A 16,953-nucleotide genomic window follows, 5' to 3' on the forward strand; every position below is an offset into this window, starting at 1 on the left:
GGTATAGACCTCCACCCTGGATTTGTCCAGCATTTTGGCCAGCAACGGGAGCTGGAGGCCATCATTCCACTGGGCCTTGTGCAAGAAAGGCCTGGATTTACCACCCTGGTAGAGCACAACATCCCTCTCAAAGACACCACTCCGGTGCGACAGAGGATGTACCGGATTCCAGAGAGCTTGCTTCCAGTGCTTAAGGATGAGCTGGAAGTAATGAAGTCACTGGGGGTCATCGAAAGGTCACACAGTGAGTGGAGTAACCCTGTTGTGCTAGTACCTAAAAAGGATGGCAGCATTAGGTTTTGCATAGATTTCTGCCGTGTCAACGCACAGTCCCACTTCGATGCCTACCTAATGCCCCGGCTGGAGGACCTCATTGAGCATCTGGGTAAGGCCAACTACATCAGCACCTTGGACCTTTGTAAGGGGTATTGGCAGGTACCCCTTGCCAAAGCAGATAGACCATTCACAGCGTTCAGAACATTGCAGGGGCTCTTCCAGTTCACTGTGATGCCCTTTGGCCTGCAGGGGTCACCGGCTACTTTCTAGCGGCTCATGGACTGCATGCTGGAGGACACTGACTCATATTTTGTGGTGGTCAGCACCACCTGGGAGGAGCACCTCACACATCTGGCTGAGGTGCTGCAACGCATCCACCAAGCGAGTCTGACTATCCAGCCCAAGAAATGTGTTCTGGCTAAACCTAAGGCCAGGTATCTGGGACACATCCTGGGGCGGGGGGTGATCAGACCGCAGAAGGACAAAGTGCAGGCTGTGCAGGACTATCAACGACCACAGACTAAGAAAGAGGTCCGGTCCTTTCTTGGACTTATTGGCTGGTACCGGAGGTTTGTGCCAGATTTTGCCACTAGAGCTGCACCTTTAACGGACTTGACACAGAAGTTGGGGTCCAATCAAGTTCCATGGGGGCCTGAGCAAGAAAGGGCTTTTGTCGATCTAAAAGTGGCTCTTTGTAAAGATCCAGTCCTCCAGAGCCCTAACTTCGACGAGCCCTTCACTGTGCAAACGGATGCTTCAGGCGTTGGGCTTGGGGCAGTTTTTCTCCAAGGAGAAGGGGGCAATCAAAGACCCGTGGCTTATATAAACCGTAAGCTGTTTCCAAGGGAAACTCGATACTCGACTATTGAACTCGAATGCCTTGCGGTGAAATGGACTTTGGACACTTTTAAATATTATCTGCTTGGCAGAGACTTTATCCTTGAGACTGACCACAGAGCCCTTCAGTGGCTCGGGAACATGAAGGACTCTAACGCCTGGGTCACCCGGTGGTTTTTGGCTCTACAGCCATACAGGTTCACGGTCCGGTACAGGGCCGGAAAACAGAATACGGTGGCAGACTTTCTATCTCGCCATCCAGATGGCGAGCCTTCAGAGGGGGAGGGAAATGTGAAAAGGATCCCCCGTTCCTTTTCGCTAGCCCACGAGTCCCCAAGAGCGTGAATAGCTCACACGTGTTAACTGTGTTTAGCATGGCCGAGTGTTCGGTCATACCCATAAATAAAACGCAATGCGATAATTTGCTCACATTCCAGTTTATTCCAACCAAACATCTCCACTGTTTAAATAATGTCATACCCATAAATAAAACGCAATGCGATAATTCGCTCACATTCACGTTTATTGCAACCGAACATCTCCACTGTTTAAATAATGCGGTACCCATTATTTTACATAGTTCATTTTATATTCCATCTGTGTTTCTGTCATATGCCTTCCTATATTTCAGTACAAACATTCATTTTACTCACAGTTTAATCACAAACACCTCCACTTCCGCATTCAGCTGTCGGCTGGGTTACTAGGGCGCGTGCCCGTCGTTCACGTGCCTATTTATCAGTTGAGTGGAAGACATCATTTAAAGGGAGGGTGTCGAGATTTTGAGACATGACACATTTTGATGTAATGTGATTGATTATGTATGTCCAAGGATGAACTTCAAAGGAATAAACATGGTATTGTTAAAACGACTTGAATTGGTGTAACTTGTAACTGTTATTGCATGTATTACTTTTTTCCATTGTGGCTATGTAAATTGGAGTACCCTGGGGAATGGTTTAGCCCAATTATGGGAAATATATATAATGGGGCCAGTTTCTTTCAGTGGGGTTCTTTTCGCTGGGTGAACAGCTTGCTGTGAGGCTGGGTAATGTTATCATGCTAAAGCTATCTGCTAATTACTAATGACCAATTCTACCTGTTACTAAGGCCCTTTTATTGTTTCTCGGGAATGTACAGTACCTTGCGTAAGATGTATGTTTTTTTTTTTGTTTGTTTTAATTGGTGATTTTTGGGAAGCTCTGTAAATAAATCAGTACTTTGGCATCCGACTTCTGGAGTGACGCCGTCTCTGTTCACCACCATCCAGTACCACCTGGTCACACTCATTCTGTTAAACAAGTGAGTCCCGCTAACGCGGCCTCACACTACCCTTGATGGCAACAAACTTCCCAGTGTGTCCTGCTGAAAAGAAACCTGATAGCATGATGCTGCCACCACTATGCCTGGTAAGGATGGTGTTACCTAGATAATGGACTGTGTTTGGTTTGCGCCAAACATACTCTTCCCTTTCAGGTCAACTTTTGTCTCATCAGACCACAAAAATCTTCTTCCAGAAGGTCTCAGGTTGTCTCGCATGGCTTCTGATAAACTCCAGGTGTGAATTAATGTTTGCCTTTCTCAGAAGTGACTTCTCACAAGCCACTCTCCCAAAGAGGCCAAATCCACGAAGTGCTGTAAAACTGGGTTATCTCTGGACAGTTTCTCCCAATTTAGCCCAAGAGCCATGCAGCCCTCTGTCTTAGCTGGCCTCTTGTTTACTTCTCTGATAATTGCCCTTCTTGTCCAGTTGCTCAGTTTGGTAGGACAGTCTGATCTTGATACTACCTGTCTTGTGCTATATTTTCTTTTTACATTTGGTGCTTCCAGGAAAATTGACAACTTTGCCAGTCTTTTTATAACTTTATCCACCTTTTGTTTACTTCATTTTGAAGTTCCACAAGCAAGTCCCTGATCTTCATGTCAGTATGACTGATCTGATCTGCTGTTTCAGTTGTGAGAACTAACAAAGTAAAATATTCATTCTGCAAGCATGCAGTTGAACACAGGTGGATTCAAAATCAGCATAGATGGACCTTGCTAAAGTATTTAGGGAGATCTCAAGAAAATTGAATACATCTGGCCCAATCTATGTTTGTAATACAGATGGTGTGAATACCTATCAAGACATTTTCAGGTAAATTTTTTATATAGTTCGGAAGACGTCTGAATACTTCATTTTATTTTGACATTACACTGCCATTTATGTAGAAGTACAAAAAGTCTCATTTAAAGATATTTTAATTTAACTTAGCAACACTGCATAATAGGAAATAATCAATGGTGACATTAAAACTTGTCTCATTTAAAACTTTATAATGTGTAAAAAGCTCAACAAACAATGGTGGCTTGGCCATTAGTTGAATCCACAATGCACAATGTGAGAGAGGTGGATTTTGGCCCTAGCAGCTGTCAAACCAGGACATGTCCTGCCTGTGAACCTGGGGGAGAACATCACAGCTTCCATGTCCCCTTCAGCTAGGTAAATAATAATATTAAAACAAAAACAGGGTTTTCCTGTTGATGATAACAACAAGGCCTTTTTGAATGGGTTTCAGTAACTTGACATTGTTCGTTGGGCCATCTGGGTAATTTGCATTCATGGCTGATAACAGGGAGATAACCGTGGCTCTAACTCACTTCCCAATTAGATTGTGTCCTGGGAGCAGTGCTCCTGTATTAGTCCTGCATGATAGCAGTGCAGGTTCTGCTGAGGACAAACCCATGGATAATCAAACAAAGTACATCTCATATAAACCAGGTGGGAAAACGAAACACACTCTGCGTAATACGAGTGATGGAAAGTCTCTGTATAATCTCTGCATTTCTTTTTTCATGGCCAGTGCAAGTCCTCAAGAAAAAAAATGACACTTGTGCAATGGCGGTTTTTAATTAGTGTAATTACATTTTTATGTAAATATGAATGGAGCCATTCTCAACCACGCATCGTGCTAGTTCTCTTCAAACAGAAGCCTTATAGCTATAATCTAACCGTACAATGTCTTATTTATTCAGTTTCACATTGAAATTGAGAGGAAAATGTTCAAAGAGCAAAATTAATGCTGTTATTTTATTATTGATATATGAATGGAAAATTTCCCATTGTAAACCAAATATACTTTATCCTCTTGCTGTATTCTGATGTCTCGTGTGACAGTTATTTAAATTTGAAACAATACCTTGAAAGTTATATGGAAAACGAATATTTGGGGAAACAGTAATGTGACTTAAATAAGCAGATGGATGCACTAGTACAACAGTCAAATTCTTAGCTTAAAATATAGAAAATGTGACCTGAGAAGCAGGTGATCTACAAGGTGAATCACAATTTGCAACAGTTCATGACATTTATTCAATTTAAAGGATTTGTTTACCATTTTTCTCTATTCAAAATGGTGCTGCTCCTATGTGCACTACTTTTAACCAGTCCCTGAGGTACTGCTGTTTCTATGGTGACCAATTGCTTCCTGTCCAGACTACATGTATTTTAACAGTATTACCTAGTTATCAAACCAAAGGGCTTACAGTTTTTATGTAATTATCTTTAATGCTTTTGCTTTCTGAGTTCTGGCTAAACAAGGTTCTCAATGTAGAGACCTAGGAGACAGGATGATCATTTTCTGCTTTGTGTAGTTGAAACAAAACAGAAAATATAGACAATTATAAATAAACCTTTACTTAATGCATTTCCATCCAAACCACTAAATAGTCAAATCCATTTTCTGTGACCCATCCCTTAATACAATCAGACTAGCACACATTGCCCCACATTGAAATTATTCACACATTTAATAAAGATGACCAAAGAAGACTGTATAAAATAAACAATATATGTAATCAGCTACATTGCATGCTCAAAAAAATTGGAAAATTATTTAATTTTATGCTAATAGAAAAAAACTAAGTAAAAGAAGTTATGAATACAGACTTCATTGTTAATCTTCAAGCGCATGAATAAATTTAGAGGACACTATGTAAAAGTATGTAAATAAAAAGTCCGTAACACAGTGGTTTTTAAACTCCATCCTGGGGACCCCTGTGTATGCTGGTTTTTGTTCCAACCACAATGGCAATCCCAGAATTTTAACAAACTGTCAATTTTTCTTAATAGTGTTTTTTGAGTTTTGAGTGATTATTTAACCACTTAAGCCACATTATGTGAGAAATAGCTATGCATGCATTGAAGAATAAAAGTTTCATTTTCACATTGTGCTAGTTTGCAATTGATTATACAAAGAGAGGTACAACATTTTTGAACTGATCAAACTAGTGACTGAGCTGAATCGATTGGCTCCTAAATGCTTTGCAAATAATAATGAACCAAACTTGCATTGTGTTGACACAATGCTAGTTCGACTTGTTATCATTTTCTTTGACTTCAAATTCTTCATTATCAACCAAGTAGCTAGTTTTAGTGTCCACATGCTCACCAATTACGAGCCTGTTGATTGATCATTTAACAAAGGTATGTATGTAATCATTTGCAATATTGCACAATGTGAATGCAGGACATAATGCCACCTAAGAGGGTAAATATTGCCTCAAAACATGAAAAGTGTAATTAAGAAATCTTAAGAGCTTTATAAAATTGTGGGATTGCAATTGTGGTTGGGACGAAAACCAGCATACACAGGGGCATGCAGGACCCCATTTTAAAAACCACTGCTGTAACATGGCAAAACAGCTGCATGTACAGCTTGATAACTTGAAACGCAATGCAGTACAGTTCTTTATTTGACTGGTGTGCATATCAATTGAAAGTGTATGTTAAGAAAAGCCTTTTATCATATTTGTCCCAGAACCCGCTTCGACCCTTCTCATTACCAGTTTGGGAACCATAAATCTATAGATCGACGTAGTTGCTTCCATTTGATGATGCTTATGCCAAGTCTTGAGAATCCCAAGTCTTGAGATTTTTGAATGATGCCTGAATCTGAGGGCTGGCACTGTATCATTTAATGGCAGAGTGTCCATGCCTTGACTCAGTTCAACCATAACAGCAGGTTTTGAAATAAGAGGCAAAACCATTAAGGTTTCTGGAGATCTATGGCATGACCCAGAATGATAGCGTCTGCCATGTTGAAAAATTATTTTGTTTCGTACTGGCGCATCTGATTGTGTAGCCCTAAGGCCATTTTATACCAGCGTCCCTATGCCCTCCAAAGGACAATAAAAAGCGCTAGAGAGGAAGGAAAAAGCAATTTCAGAGAGCCAAATTGTTTGTGCCAAGCGTTTGCTTGAGCATGTTCTATTCTATATCGATTCAACTTCATGTATTGTTACCGAGGGATTTTATGAAAGGTGACACTTTCAGGATGCCCTAACAAATTGCATGCCTGCTTCGCTGAATGCTGAGAAAAATATTGCCTTCCACAGGGATTCTGAAATATCCTTGAGCCCACTTGATCACTTGATCATTTCAACATCCCACTCATCACCTTGTATCCGTGATTACTGATGTATGATCTGTGCCTCCTCCCCAGAGTAAAGGACAGAGGAGAGGAGGAACCAGGAGGATGAGTCTTCCATGCCGCAGCCATGTTGCCAAAACTTCTCAGTTGCCTACAATGTTACTGTTCCCATTTTCATCCTCAAATGTTGTACACAACCTGACCATGCAGTCCTATGCATTCTGATTAGACTTCACTGTCCTGTACATAATCATCCATCTGAAACATCAAGACCCCACAGCCCAATCAATACACAACAGAGGTCAGAATTTCTTGGGGACATTGTTCAGTGCTATTCCGGAATTATTTTTAATTTCCACAAATAAAGTTCAACATTCATTTTCGTCTCCATATAAAAAGGTTTAGACAAACTGGAATTTCTTGAAGGTACACTGAACCTGTAGCCTATCTTGATATGCCCAACAGACACCAAGGTGAAGCCACTGGCATAGAGGAAAAATATCTAAAAAGCCAAAACTTGATAATGAAGCATTTGTGTAAATCACATCCGATAAGGTTAACGGAAAATATTACGAAAAAATAGACCCTTAATGTCCACTTCATACACTCTGCAGTGAGATTTTGGGAAAGATATAGTGGCAGCATTCCAATGCAGACTGTGCATGGACCGCTCACATTTCTTACATCATATAACCAAAATACAGATTGGCCAAAATCTGCCGGTCACCGATCGCATGTTATGGAGCAAAAACCGGCCGGTTCCAACCCACGGATGATCGATTGGTCCACCCCTAGTTGTGACTTTTGGAAAAGACAGTCCTAACAGCAGCAAAACACACAGAACTCCCCATGTTCTGAATTCATTCTCCTTAATAACAAATAAAAAGTATACTAAATGAATGAATGTTCTGATCAGAAAACATCATTCCTAATATTTGCATAATGGAGCACACACTATTTGTACACACACTGCCAATAGTATTATGATATCTTGTCTTATCCCTCCTGCTTTTCTCAACATTTTGTCTGCATCTTCCTTGGAACAGAATGTCACCATGGTAACCATTTATTGCCTGTTCTCTCAAAGAGGAGGGAAAGGTCTTCTATATCTTAAGGAGACTCATAAGTTGATCTCGACATTGATGAGGGTAAATTTGTCCTTGAGCTTGCTCACATGCAATAGTCCCCAAGGCTAACGAACATGTGTACCTAATATAATGACCACTGAGTGCAGTTTGGGTACCCTAATGTTGGACACAGCCAAGTTAAACAATAAACATAATTATTTGTCATATGTTCAGACTTAGTTCTAGACATAGGTAATTGCCTAGAGCCCTCTATCTGGAGGGCCCCTCAGTCCACAAACCCCCTGCCAACCGCAGCCAGGTCTGCAGTTACAATCATGACATTACCTTCATATATACAGGACAGTATGGACATGCTAAAGAAATGTTAGGATATAATTATTAATGATCAAATAGTGTATCATAATGGAGATACGTGGGACCATTACATAAGGTACTCAAGTGCATAATGATGACTGCTTCAGTTTAAAAGTGGAGCTGTCACAACAAATTTGATCCGGGCTGAAAAAATGATCCGGATGAGGTAATGACATTTTAAAACCATTGTGATGTACTTAAAGTTTCGTTACAGCGTCCGTTGCTATGCCAACGTTGCCAGCCTTGCTACATTCCGTGGCGATAAAGATTTTAAGACAACTCAGCAATTTCTCTGGTTTAATGAGTTATTTTCCAGCCTGAAATGCGATTGTATTAGTAAACAGCTACGCATGCCATCTAACTTGCAAGTAGTATCTCCCTAAATATGAATTAAATTAAATAAAAAATTTTAACAGAAAATAATAATAAATGTGATTTTATCCACGGAAATAGCTATACAAAAATGCAAAATAAATGTTGTGGTCGCGATCGCTGTCGTAGACATCAGAAGGAAATGTCACTGACAAAATTAAAAATGTTTGCGCTCTTTGCAGTGGCATGGGCTGGAAATGAGCTGTAAGAGCAGAATAAGGCCTCGAAGTGAATCACAACACTGCCTACTGATCATACATAAGATCGCTGTGAGGTTGCTTTCCGTAGAGGATTTCAGCTGCATGCTCCCATATTACTGAAAATGTGGTAGCGGTGGCTAGCTATAAGTGCATACCGGCATATGAGTGTTGTGTGCGTTGTGTTGATCGTAGCGTAGCGCTGGGTAGCAGAGCAGCTAACTAATTTGTGAGACTGAACTGCTGTACCCATTGATATACTTTTGGACTGGGAAGGCTTCCGTAGGTGTAGAGAGAGGGGGTAGTGCAAAGTGTGAGAGGAGGAGAAGAAACAAACATGGAACCGTCTAGACCTACGGCGCAACTCAGTTCTATCTGTTTTTAGCTGGCATCACCTGCGCATGCGTCCTATTAAACGAAGCACCACCTGCGCACGCGTCCCACAAAACGTCCCTCAAAGGTTGTCCGTGAGTGAGTGAGTGAGTGACTACAATTTGCCATGCATAGCCCATGGCGCCAGTTCCTGTGCGCCGTGGGAAAAAGAAAAAAAGGCAGTCATCTTTGTTCAGAATACTTGTCTTTTGGAGGAAAATAGGGAACCAGATTTAATAGCCGTAAACATAAAAGCAGTAGGGGACAGCAGGGCAAAACACTTTAAAGAGCTTTAAAGACATATCAGGTTAAACATGCAGAATTACTATCTCTTTGTCTCCAACGACGGCCGGAGAGTTCTATAAACAAGTCGGGAGATATTGCCAAAAGTCTGTTTCAGCTATATGCAAGTGTTTTTTGGCTACTGCATTGTGTGTGTATGCCAAGGAATCCAAAATATGTCATAGTAAACAGTCGTTTAGTGGCTAAAAGATCACATAGTTTTGATATAGCATACTAGCATGCTGGGATTGCTAGCCAGGCAAGAGTACAGACACCCCCTGCGGGGTTAAACCTCTAAGGGTTAAACCGATCAGGGTTGTTAGCGTGTTGTCAGTTGACTATTAATTAACCAATTGATGGTTCTCAAGATGGAAATCATGCACCCTGTTATTGTTGCACTGTTTAGGTATTATCTAACTATCTAACAATCAAACGTCCAGCAGAAATAACAGTATAGCTAACTGCAAGTAGCTAGCTCAATTTGTAGCTAACGCATCACTTCAACAAGTATTTAGCCATGCCAATTGTAGCAGGTACTAGTAGCCATACACATGAGTCATAAACACTGTGCAAAGGCAAACTGGTGCAAAAATAAAATGTATTATGATTTTGTTACCTTAAGCAGTAGCAAAATTTGTAGTCATGGAAGCAATTTTTCCTGCGGCATTCATAGACTCCCATGTTTTTTTGTTTTTTTTCCAGGTCGGAGATGTCAGAGCCATCAGAAATATCCCATATTTCCTACTTACACTGGGAGGTTGTGAACAGTTTTTCCCAGTTGGAAGATGGTAATTTTGGTAACTTCCATTTAACGTGAACACAGCATAAACACACTCTGGAAAGCAGGGTTGGGTTTAACTAATGTGATCTATCTAACAGGTAACATTAGTTTACCTAGTTAACCTAGGTCAACTACCTAACTTAACACACAGATAGCAGTAGCAAACATTTCCCATTTCCAAGAACTAGGTGCCAAGTCAAGTAATGTTATCAATAATAGCTACCTACTTTGGTGGCTAAATTCATTGAAGGACCTGGTAAATTAGTGTTGAATTTTTGACCTACATGTCCAGCAGAAGCAATAGTTTCAGAGCGAGCTCTATCAAATTTTATTTTTTTGTGCATTTGCTAGCACTGACCATGCCCGAGCAAGGCATTTGTCAGCCATTGGTGAAACTCTTTCTTTCTCAACACATCTATGTGCACAAGGTCAATCCTATTGTTGATTGGTTCACCACATATAACCCAGCAAATCTGGAACATTGGCTGAAGTACAAAGCTGTTCCAGGTTTTACTCAGTGCACTTCGCTAACTCAGTAATTCTGCCTTGTGATACAGGCCCTGGGTGTTAGAACATTTGAGGGTATAAACAGCGTATGGTGCCTAATTTTTCTCACAGTGGCTGATTAATACCATTCCCCAACATCTTTCTAAAGAATGTTACTGCAGCTTTACGTAAACCAAAAGCACCAAATAGGCCTAATATAAGTGTTGGGTCTGATGGCATGCTTGTGAGTATTTATATTTGAGTTAATGCAAAAAACATTGCATTTATATAGCACTTTTCCAGATGCTCAAAGGTGCTTTACAGTAAGGGGGGTGGGAGTGCTCACCTTACCCACCACCAATGTTTGGTAATGCATGGCAGCCATTTTTCACCAGAACGCTCTCCTCAAATCAGCTAGGTGGAGAGAGAGAGAACCATTTTTAGGCTATTAAATCATGGGATGATTAGGTGGCAGCCTGGGAGAGTCAGATTGGGAATTTAGCCTGGACCCCAGGGAAACCCCTACTCTTTGCGATGAGTGTCATGGGGTTTTTAATAATCACAGTGAGTTAGGACGTCGGTTTAATGTTGCATCTGAAAGATCTTTTACAGCACACTGTCCCCGTCACTACACTGGGGAATTTGGGTTTATTTGACATATCATTATCAATCATTGGCAGTCACTTTTATTGAAAGCTAAACTAAAACTAGCAAGCTTGCTCTTCAAACTAAAATTAAAATGAAACTGAAAGTCAGAATTGAAAGCTAAATACAAATATGAATTATTTTATTGAGGTATTGAATAAATTGAGGTTATTTAGATAGGTTAGTTAATACTATAATTGTACTGATAAACATTGTGCTCTGTAAGTGGTCTGTAACTAGGCTACTTAAATTCGATTTTCATAGAAATAATAAGCATTCTAAATAGAAACCTCTTCTGTGTTCCCAAACACACATTTTGATCATACCAATGTACAAATTCAGATACAAAGAAGAGATGAATGGCAGTGTTTGTGTAAATTAAGTTTTACATTTCTTAAGCACAGTCATGACTGTACACATACAGTATGAATAATTCTCATTGTGTTTGTTTGAAGCATTTATTTTATTTTAAAATATGTAAACAAAGTTCTGTTTTTTTCGTCAACACAGTGATGGAGAATAGGGAACTGTTTCTTTATTTTCAATTCATTTTAAATGTCATTTGATGAAACACATAAAGCCAAGCAGACATGTGGGATAGTATGAATTTGTCATATCACTTTTAAAAAGTATACAATTTATAATTAATTGTTGATTAGGAGTTGACAATGTAGAAATGTCAAAGTTGGAAGAAAGGAAAAAAAAGAAAAGAATGTTGATTGATCTTTGCGGTGCCGGCCACTATATTTTTTTGCTGAAACCTGTGTGTGTACCACAGCTTAATTAACCTGAGAAACAATGCATTATGCCCCTAAGGCATACGTAAAAATGTTGGGCATTTGTTTTTAGTTTTCATGTTGTTAAAATAAATGAAAACACATTTTGGTGTGTTTATGCATTGTGTGTCATTTTATATTTGTCCAAAGAAACCAACAGTCTAATCTTTTGTATGGCTGTAAGCACTACACACAGGTGCTAAGGAATATGCTTTAGTTGACTATCACTTATGTAGTTTTGATTGGATTTATGATGGACACGGATTAAATCACTGTAACATTCAATCATTCAACATTAAAATTCACTCCAGGACTTGGCCTGTCCTGCTTCCGTTGTAATACATTAAAATCAGTCACTATTACCTTAATCTTGGGTCACTTGCTCAAACCATTCCAATTTCCTATATTAAATAGGACTATGGAGGCCTGACTAGTAATTAACAGTCTCTGGTTCTACCTGTGCTTCAAGCTATCTGAATTAATGTTGTTTTGCTACCTTGTTTCATTAACTCAATACATCTGATTTGAATCTGCACTATAATTTTCATTTCAACATTTACCATTAAAAGATAAAAATTCCAATTGACTCTTGGTGGCAGAAGTTGACTAGCTATACAACCAAGGGCCTCCTTATTGAACTTTCCTTAAACACACTGCAACATTTGCAAGATGAAAAACTGTGGCATTCAAAGGACATGCGACTACATAACTTATGTGCACTAATTTTAAAAGGGAAAAGTTCAACTTTCAAGTTAAATTGTACAAAATTATTCTGTTCCAACCTTGCGATACCACATCATGACAAATTCTTATTTGAGCATTATTCTTTCAAAGCATCACTTGAACATATTCATTTTTAATTTTTAAATAAAGTCAATGGGAAAAGTCATTTAAACACTAGAGAGGAGCCCTCTGCAGTTAATCACAGAGTTTGCTGTTTGATATATTAAAGCATTATCATCTAATCTACTAAGATTTTGAAAGGCGCAATGCACAGAGCCGTTCATTTTTAATCCAACGTCATCATCGCTAATTTCCGTAACATTAATCTTGTCTACTGAAAACTCTGCTGCTGGTTTTACAGAGTGCTGAATTTAAAGCCTATCAGGTAAATACACCAAACCAGTTGAGCACATTGGAGATATGGGGAATCTCATGCAAACGTAAATTTGAAATGTCAGCAGGGTACAGGAATTTTTCCCCTGGGCTGTAGGCGGAGCCAAGTAGGCCTAAATGCTTCCATAAACTTAAAACAGCACAGAAGTATTAAACCTGCACATTGTGTAATTTGCTTGGCATAGATAGATGTCTATGTATAAAATAATAAATAAAAAAAAACAATTTAAAGCTAAAGTGGGATAAACTGAACAAGTGGGGAAACTAGAAATTGTGTTCTAAATAATTGCCGAGACAGAAGTTAAAAATGCATTGTCAAACGTGGACTAAGTACCCTACCTTCTTCTTTGACCTTTAGTTTATCATACTGATAAGGCTTTTAAAAAATGCCTTCAGAAATTGCAGAGACATTATGTCACATTTAAACGTCCATGGTAGTCTCTCGTTGTGCCATACAATTTAAAATTATATTCTGGCATTGATTGCATATTTGGCAAATAATTCAACAATAAACACACTACTATTTTACTTTCCAAATGACTGATTAAACATAACTAGTGATACGCAGACTAGGCTATTCATGGTCGTGAGGGACATTGATAATGCGATTTTCTAGCGTTACTCACACATAATGTGTGTAGTATAAACCTTAAGAACATATCTCGTGACTCCCATATCATTATAACTGTATGCACGCTCGCTCTCTTCACCCATAATCCACGGAGCATGCCCCACCCCGCAGAAACATCACTCTTACCTAAAAACAGGAAGCAGTGAGGCATGCTCACTCACTCAAACCAGAAACAGTGAAAAATACGAAAAAAGGAGAAAACTACCGACGACAATTAGAGAGGAATTTCCGCTATAGTTGTCTTACCGAAGGTTCTCTAAAAGGAAGGAACCATTGGTACACCGCTTTTATTTAACTGTGGTGGATGCAGTTGATTGAATCCAAAAGAAGAGGGTATGTACAAACCTCACAAAAAATTATTGTTGTTTACTGGGGCCAGCTGTAGCCTACTGTTTGGTGGAAAGACGGGGCGCGCAAACGTTCTCGGTCCCGATGTTATGGAATTGCAGGAATGACCAGTTATTAAATGATTGATATGTAATCATGAAATGCGCGTCACCGTGATCCTGAGGTTTAGCATGGTTCATCCACTCAAAATATGCGTGGTATGTTCTGTTTTTCCTCGCATTAGCTAGCGAGTCCTTGGTGGAGAATGCAAACAAAAGTCCACGTCGTATTACTATCCAAACCACAGACATTTATTCAGTTAATGCTGGATGCTTGGGATTGAGCTGGGGTGTGCATAAATATATACATCTCACAGAGCCTCGAATTTGAACCGAGCATCCTGAAGCATATCGTTTGATAACATGATAATGTCGCGCCTTCAATTATAATTTTCGTTAATGTAGTCATGGAATATTTCACAGGCACGTACTTGACCCAAAGGAAATAGCTACGAAGATACAGTAAGGAATGGATTGGAAATTCTTCAGTGAGTAGGCTAGTAAACACGATCGGCTGAAGAGTAAAATTGGTTGCGTAAATATCATTTGCAGCTTCCGGTATCGCGTGGGCGAACGCGTTCGTGTGTTTTCCTTATTTTTAATTTGGTGGATGATGAGTTTAATTATTTTCTTTTGTTTTATTATTATTTTTACGTATATTCGAACTTGTATCACGTGGACTGCATGAGGCGGGTATATCAAATGAAAACTCATACAGTCTTCAACGTTTCACTGACAGATGCATTTCTGTTAAAACTAGCTGTGCTATATTGCAAGTAAATCTGTCTGGAAATAAATAATCATCTACAGGCTGTGTGAAACATTTGAAAAGTACATGTTTTAAGGTTTTCTGAAAATGCATTTCAGCGTAAAAGGTCGATGATGCTGTGTTCTAGAAATAAACAGCAAGGGTACATGAATCTTATGTAGCCTATATACTAAATAAAAGCAGCCACCTTCATGCAAACTTGACATGCCAAGATAGTGAGAACAAGGAACTTGAGTCGTAATACCATCTGTTAATCATGAATGTCTTAATTCCATATTGCATTTTCACCAGACAGGCCTCATGCCTGACTTTTTTCAAGTAAAAAAAATAAAGTTTATTTGTATACACAAGTATTTTTTGAGAATCATTTTTATTAAATTTGTTAAGAGGAGAGTGCAGAGGTCAAACCACTTCATATAGGCTATCTAGTTTCTCGATACTGTGGCAACATTGTGCTATCACTGCCCACTCTGTATATTATCTGGCACAGTGGTACCATGACCATCTTGATCAAAAAAGAAAATTTCTTAAATTTGAACATGTTTTCAGTCAAATCTCGATATAGGTATTGCCTTTTTCATTTCACCTGGGCTTTCTTATCACCTTAGATCACCTGTATAATGGTTCAGTCTATCTTGATCCTGGTGTGCCACAGCTATATAATCCATATAATTAATCTGTCCTAATTTTGGAGTTAGAGCTTTGGGCAGAGCAAAAACTAGAAATATGTGCTCTAAGACCTCTCCCTGAAACTGGGCTAAAATACCATTGTGCAACATTTAATGAAATGAGCCGTGAACAAAGGAACAACTGTCACAAGTGAAGTTAGTATATAGGAAAGTTTCATATTTTGGCCAGTGCTTTAAGACTGAGAGCTTTGCTTGGCCCCTGAAGAAGGGTGTCACATATTTCTGGAATGTGGTAAACCCAGTTTCTCTCATGTAGCAAAATGTGGCAGTCTTAAAAAATGTGATGTTGAAGGGATAGTTCGCTTTCTGTTTTATTTTAAAAAAAAAAAATATATATATATATTATTTCAGTTTTAGTCTATGCATTTGATTGACCCAGACTGTTTTTGTATGCATTGTAGGGTATTTTAGGTATTTACTGAAGTTTCTGATAACCTGTCAGCTTTACATTGGGAGGTACACAGCATTCAGGGGTTTGTGGTCTAAAGCAAGAAAATTCACTTCAAGTAACTCCAGAGCAGGTTGTATAGTCTCTTTATTCTTTTAGTGGCTATACATATGAACAGATTAAGCTAACTGTTTAGCACTTATTCACAATTATAAATATTAGGCTAGCACATTTTCTGTATTGCCATAGTATTCCTTTACTTGAGTGCAGCAGTCCCAGGTTGCATGAGCCACAGGAAAAATATATTGAAAATAATATTGAGCATATTTTTTTGAAGAAACTTTGAACATCTGGAGGCATATCATTACTGTACAAGATGAAAATGTACACTAAAAATGAAATGTTTACAAAGCTCAGGAAGTGAACTATGATTTTAAGGTTTTCTGAAAGCCTTGTGAGGCTGTTGTGGAAGTCAAGGATAGAGTGAGCTATTAAAACAATAAAATCCTAAACATTCTGAAGAAACGGCTGACAAAAATAATTTTATAAATAGCAGCCGAAATGCCAGTCACACACACAGGCTCACGGCTGTGTTGCCTTACATTGTGTTCAGCGAAGGGTGGATTTCCCTCTTATCAGTTTAGAGTTTCCAGATTGCACAATACACAGAACATTCCATATGTGACACAGGGGGAGAGGCTGGGAACAAGGTGAATGGGGCAGTTATTTTCTGTGCGTATGTCATTGTTGGCAACACGCTCAGAGTTTGTACTGTTAACTAGTTTGACGGAGGTATAGTTCCAGGTGACACAGCGGTCTTCAAATCCCACACTCCGTTTTATCGCCCAAATTCCTCCCAAATAAAGAATTAATAGGGGGGGAAAATATCCAAGGTTCAGTAGCTGTTAAAAAAAATTGCAGCAGGTGCCAGGTTAGTCTATTTTCAGATCTAGAACTTTAGATCCATACTTTTGTAAGGCATGAAATTGTTTTTTGGAGCTGTGGGTTTCTTTAGGGTCTTTTTGTCACGTTTTTCAATTGTGCGTTATGCCCTTTGGTCTGTAATTATTCACTTTAGTGTCATTTTGTCTTCACCA

The 16,953-nt window shown here is 39.2% G+C and overlaps 1 protein-coding gene across 4 annotated transcripts in view; it reads left to right on the plus strand.

The window, feature by feature from the left end:
* The first annotated feature begins 13,713 nt into the window (after window positions 1–13,713).
* The window catches only part of LOC135258215 (myelin basic protein-like), a 58,168-nt gene continuing 54,928 nt past the window's right edge, over window positions 13,714–16,953 (plus strand). Inside the window, exon 1 of one of the 4 annotated variants that reach the window (XM_064341547.1) lies at window positions 13,714–13,957. Coding sequence is in view for 2 of the 4 variants with exons in the window: in XM_064341557.1 (XP_064197627.1) it covers window positions 14,480–14,498 (19 nt within the window). In the remaining 2 variants the exon portion in view is untranslated. The other 3 variants (XM_064341536.1, XM_064341557.1, XM_064341526.1) reach the window with 3 other exon arrangements.

The sequence above is a fragment of the Anguilla rostrata genome, chromosome 1 (genome assembly GCF_018555375.3).
Source record: "Anguilla rostrata isolate EN2019 chromosome 1, ASM1855537v3, whole genome shotgun sequence".
Taxonomy (NCBI): Eukaryota; Metazoa; Chordata; class Actinopteri; order Anguilliformes; family Anguillidae; genus Anguilla; species Anguilla rostrata.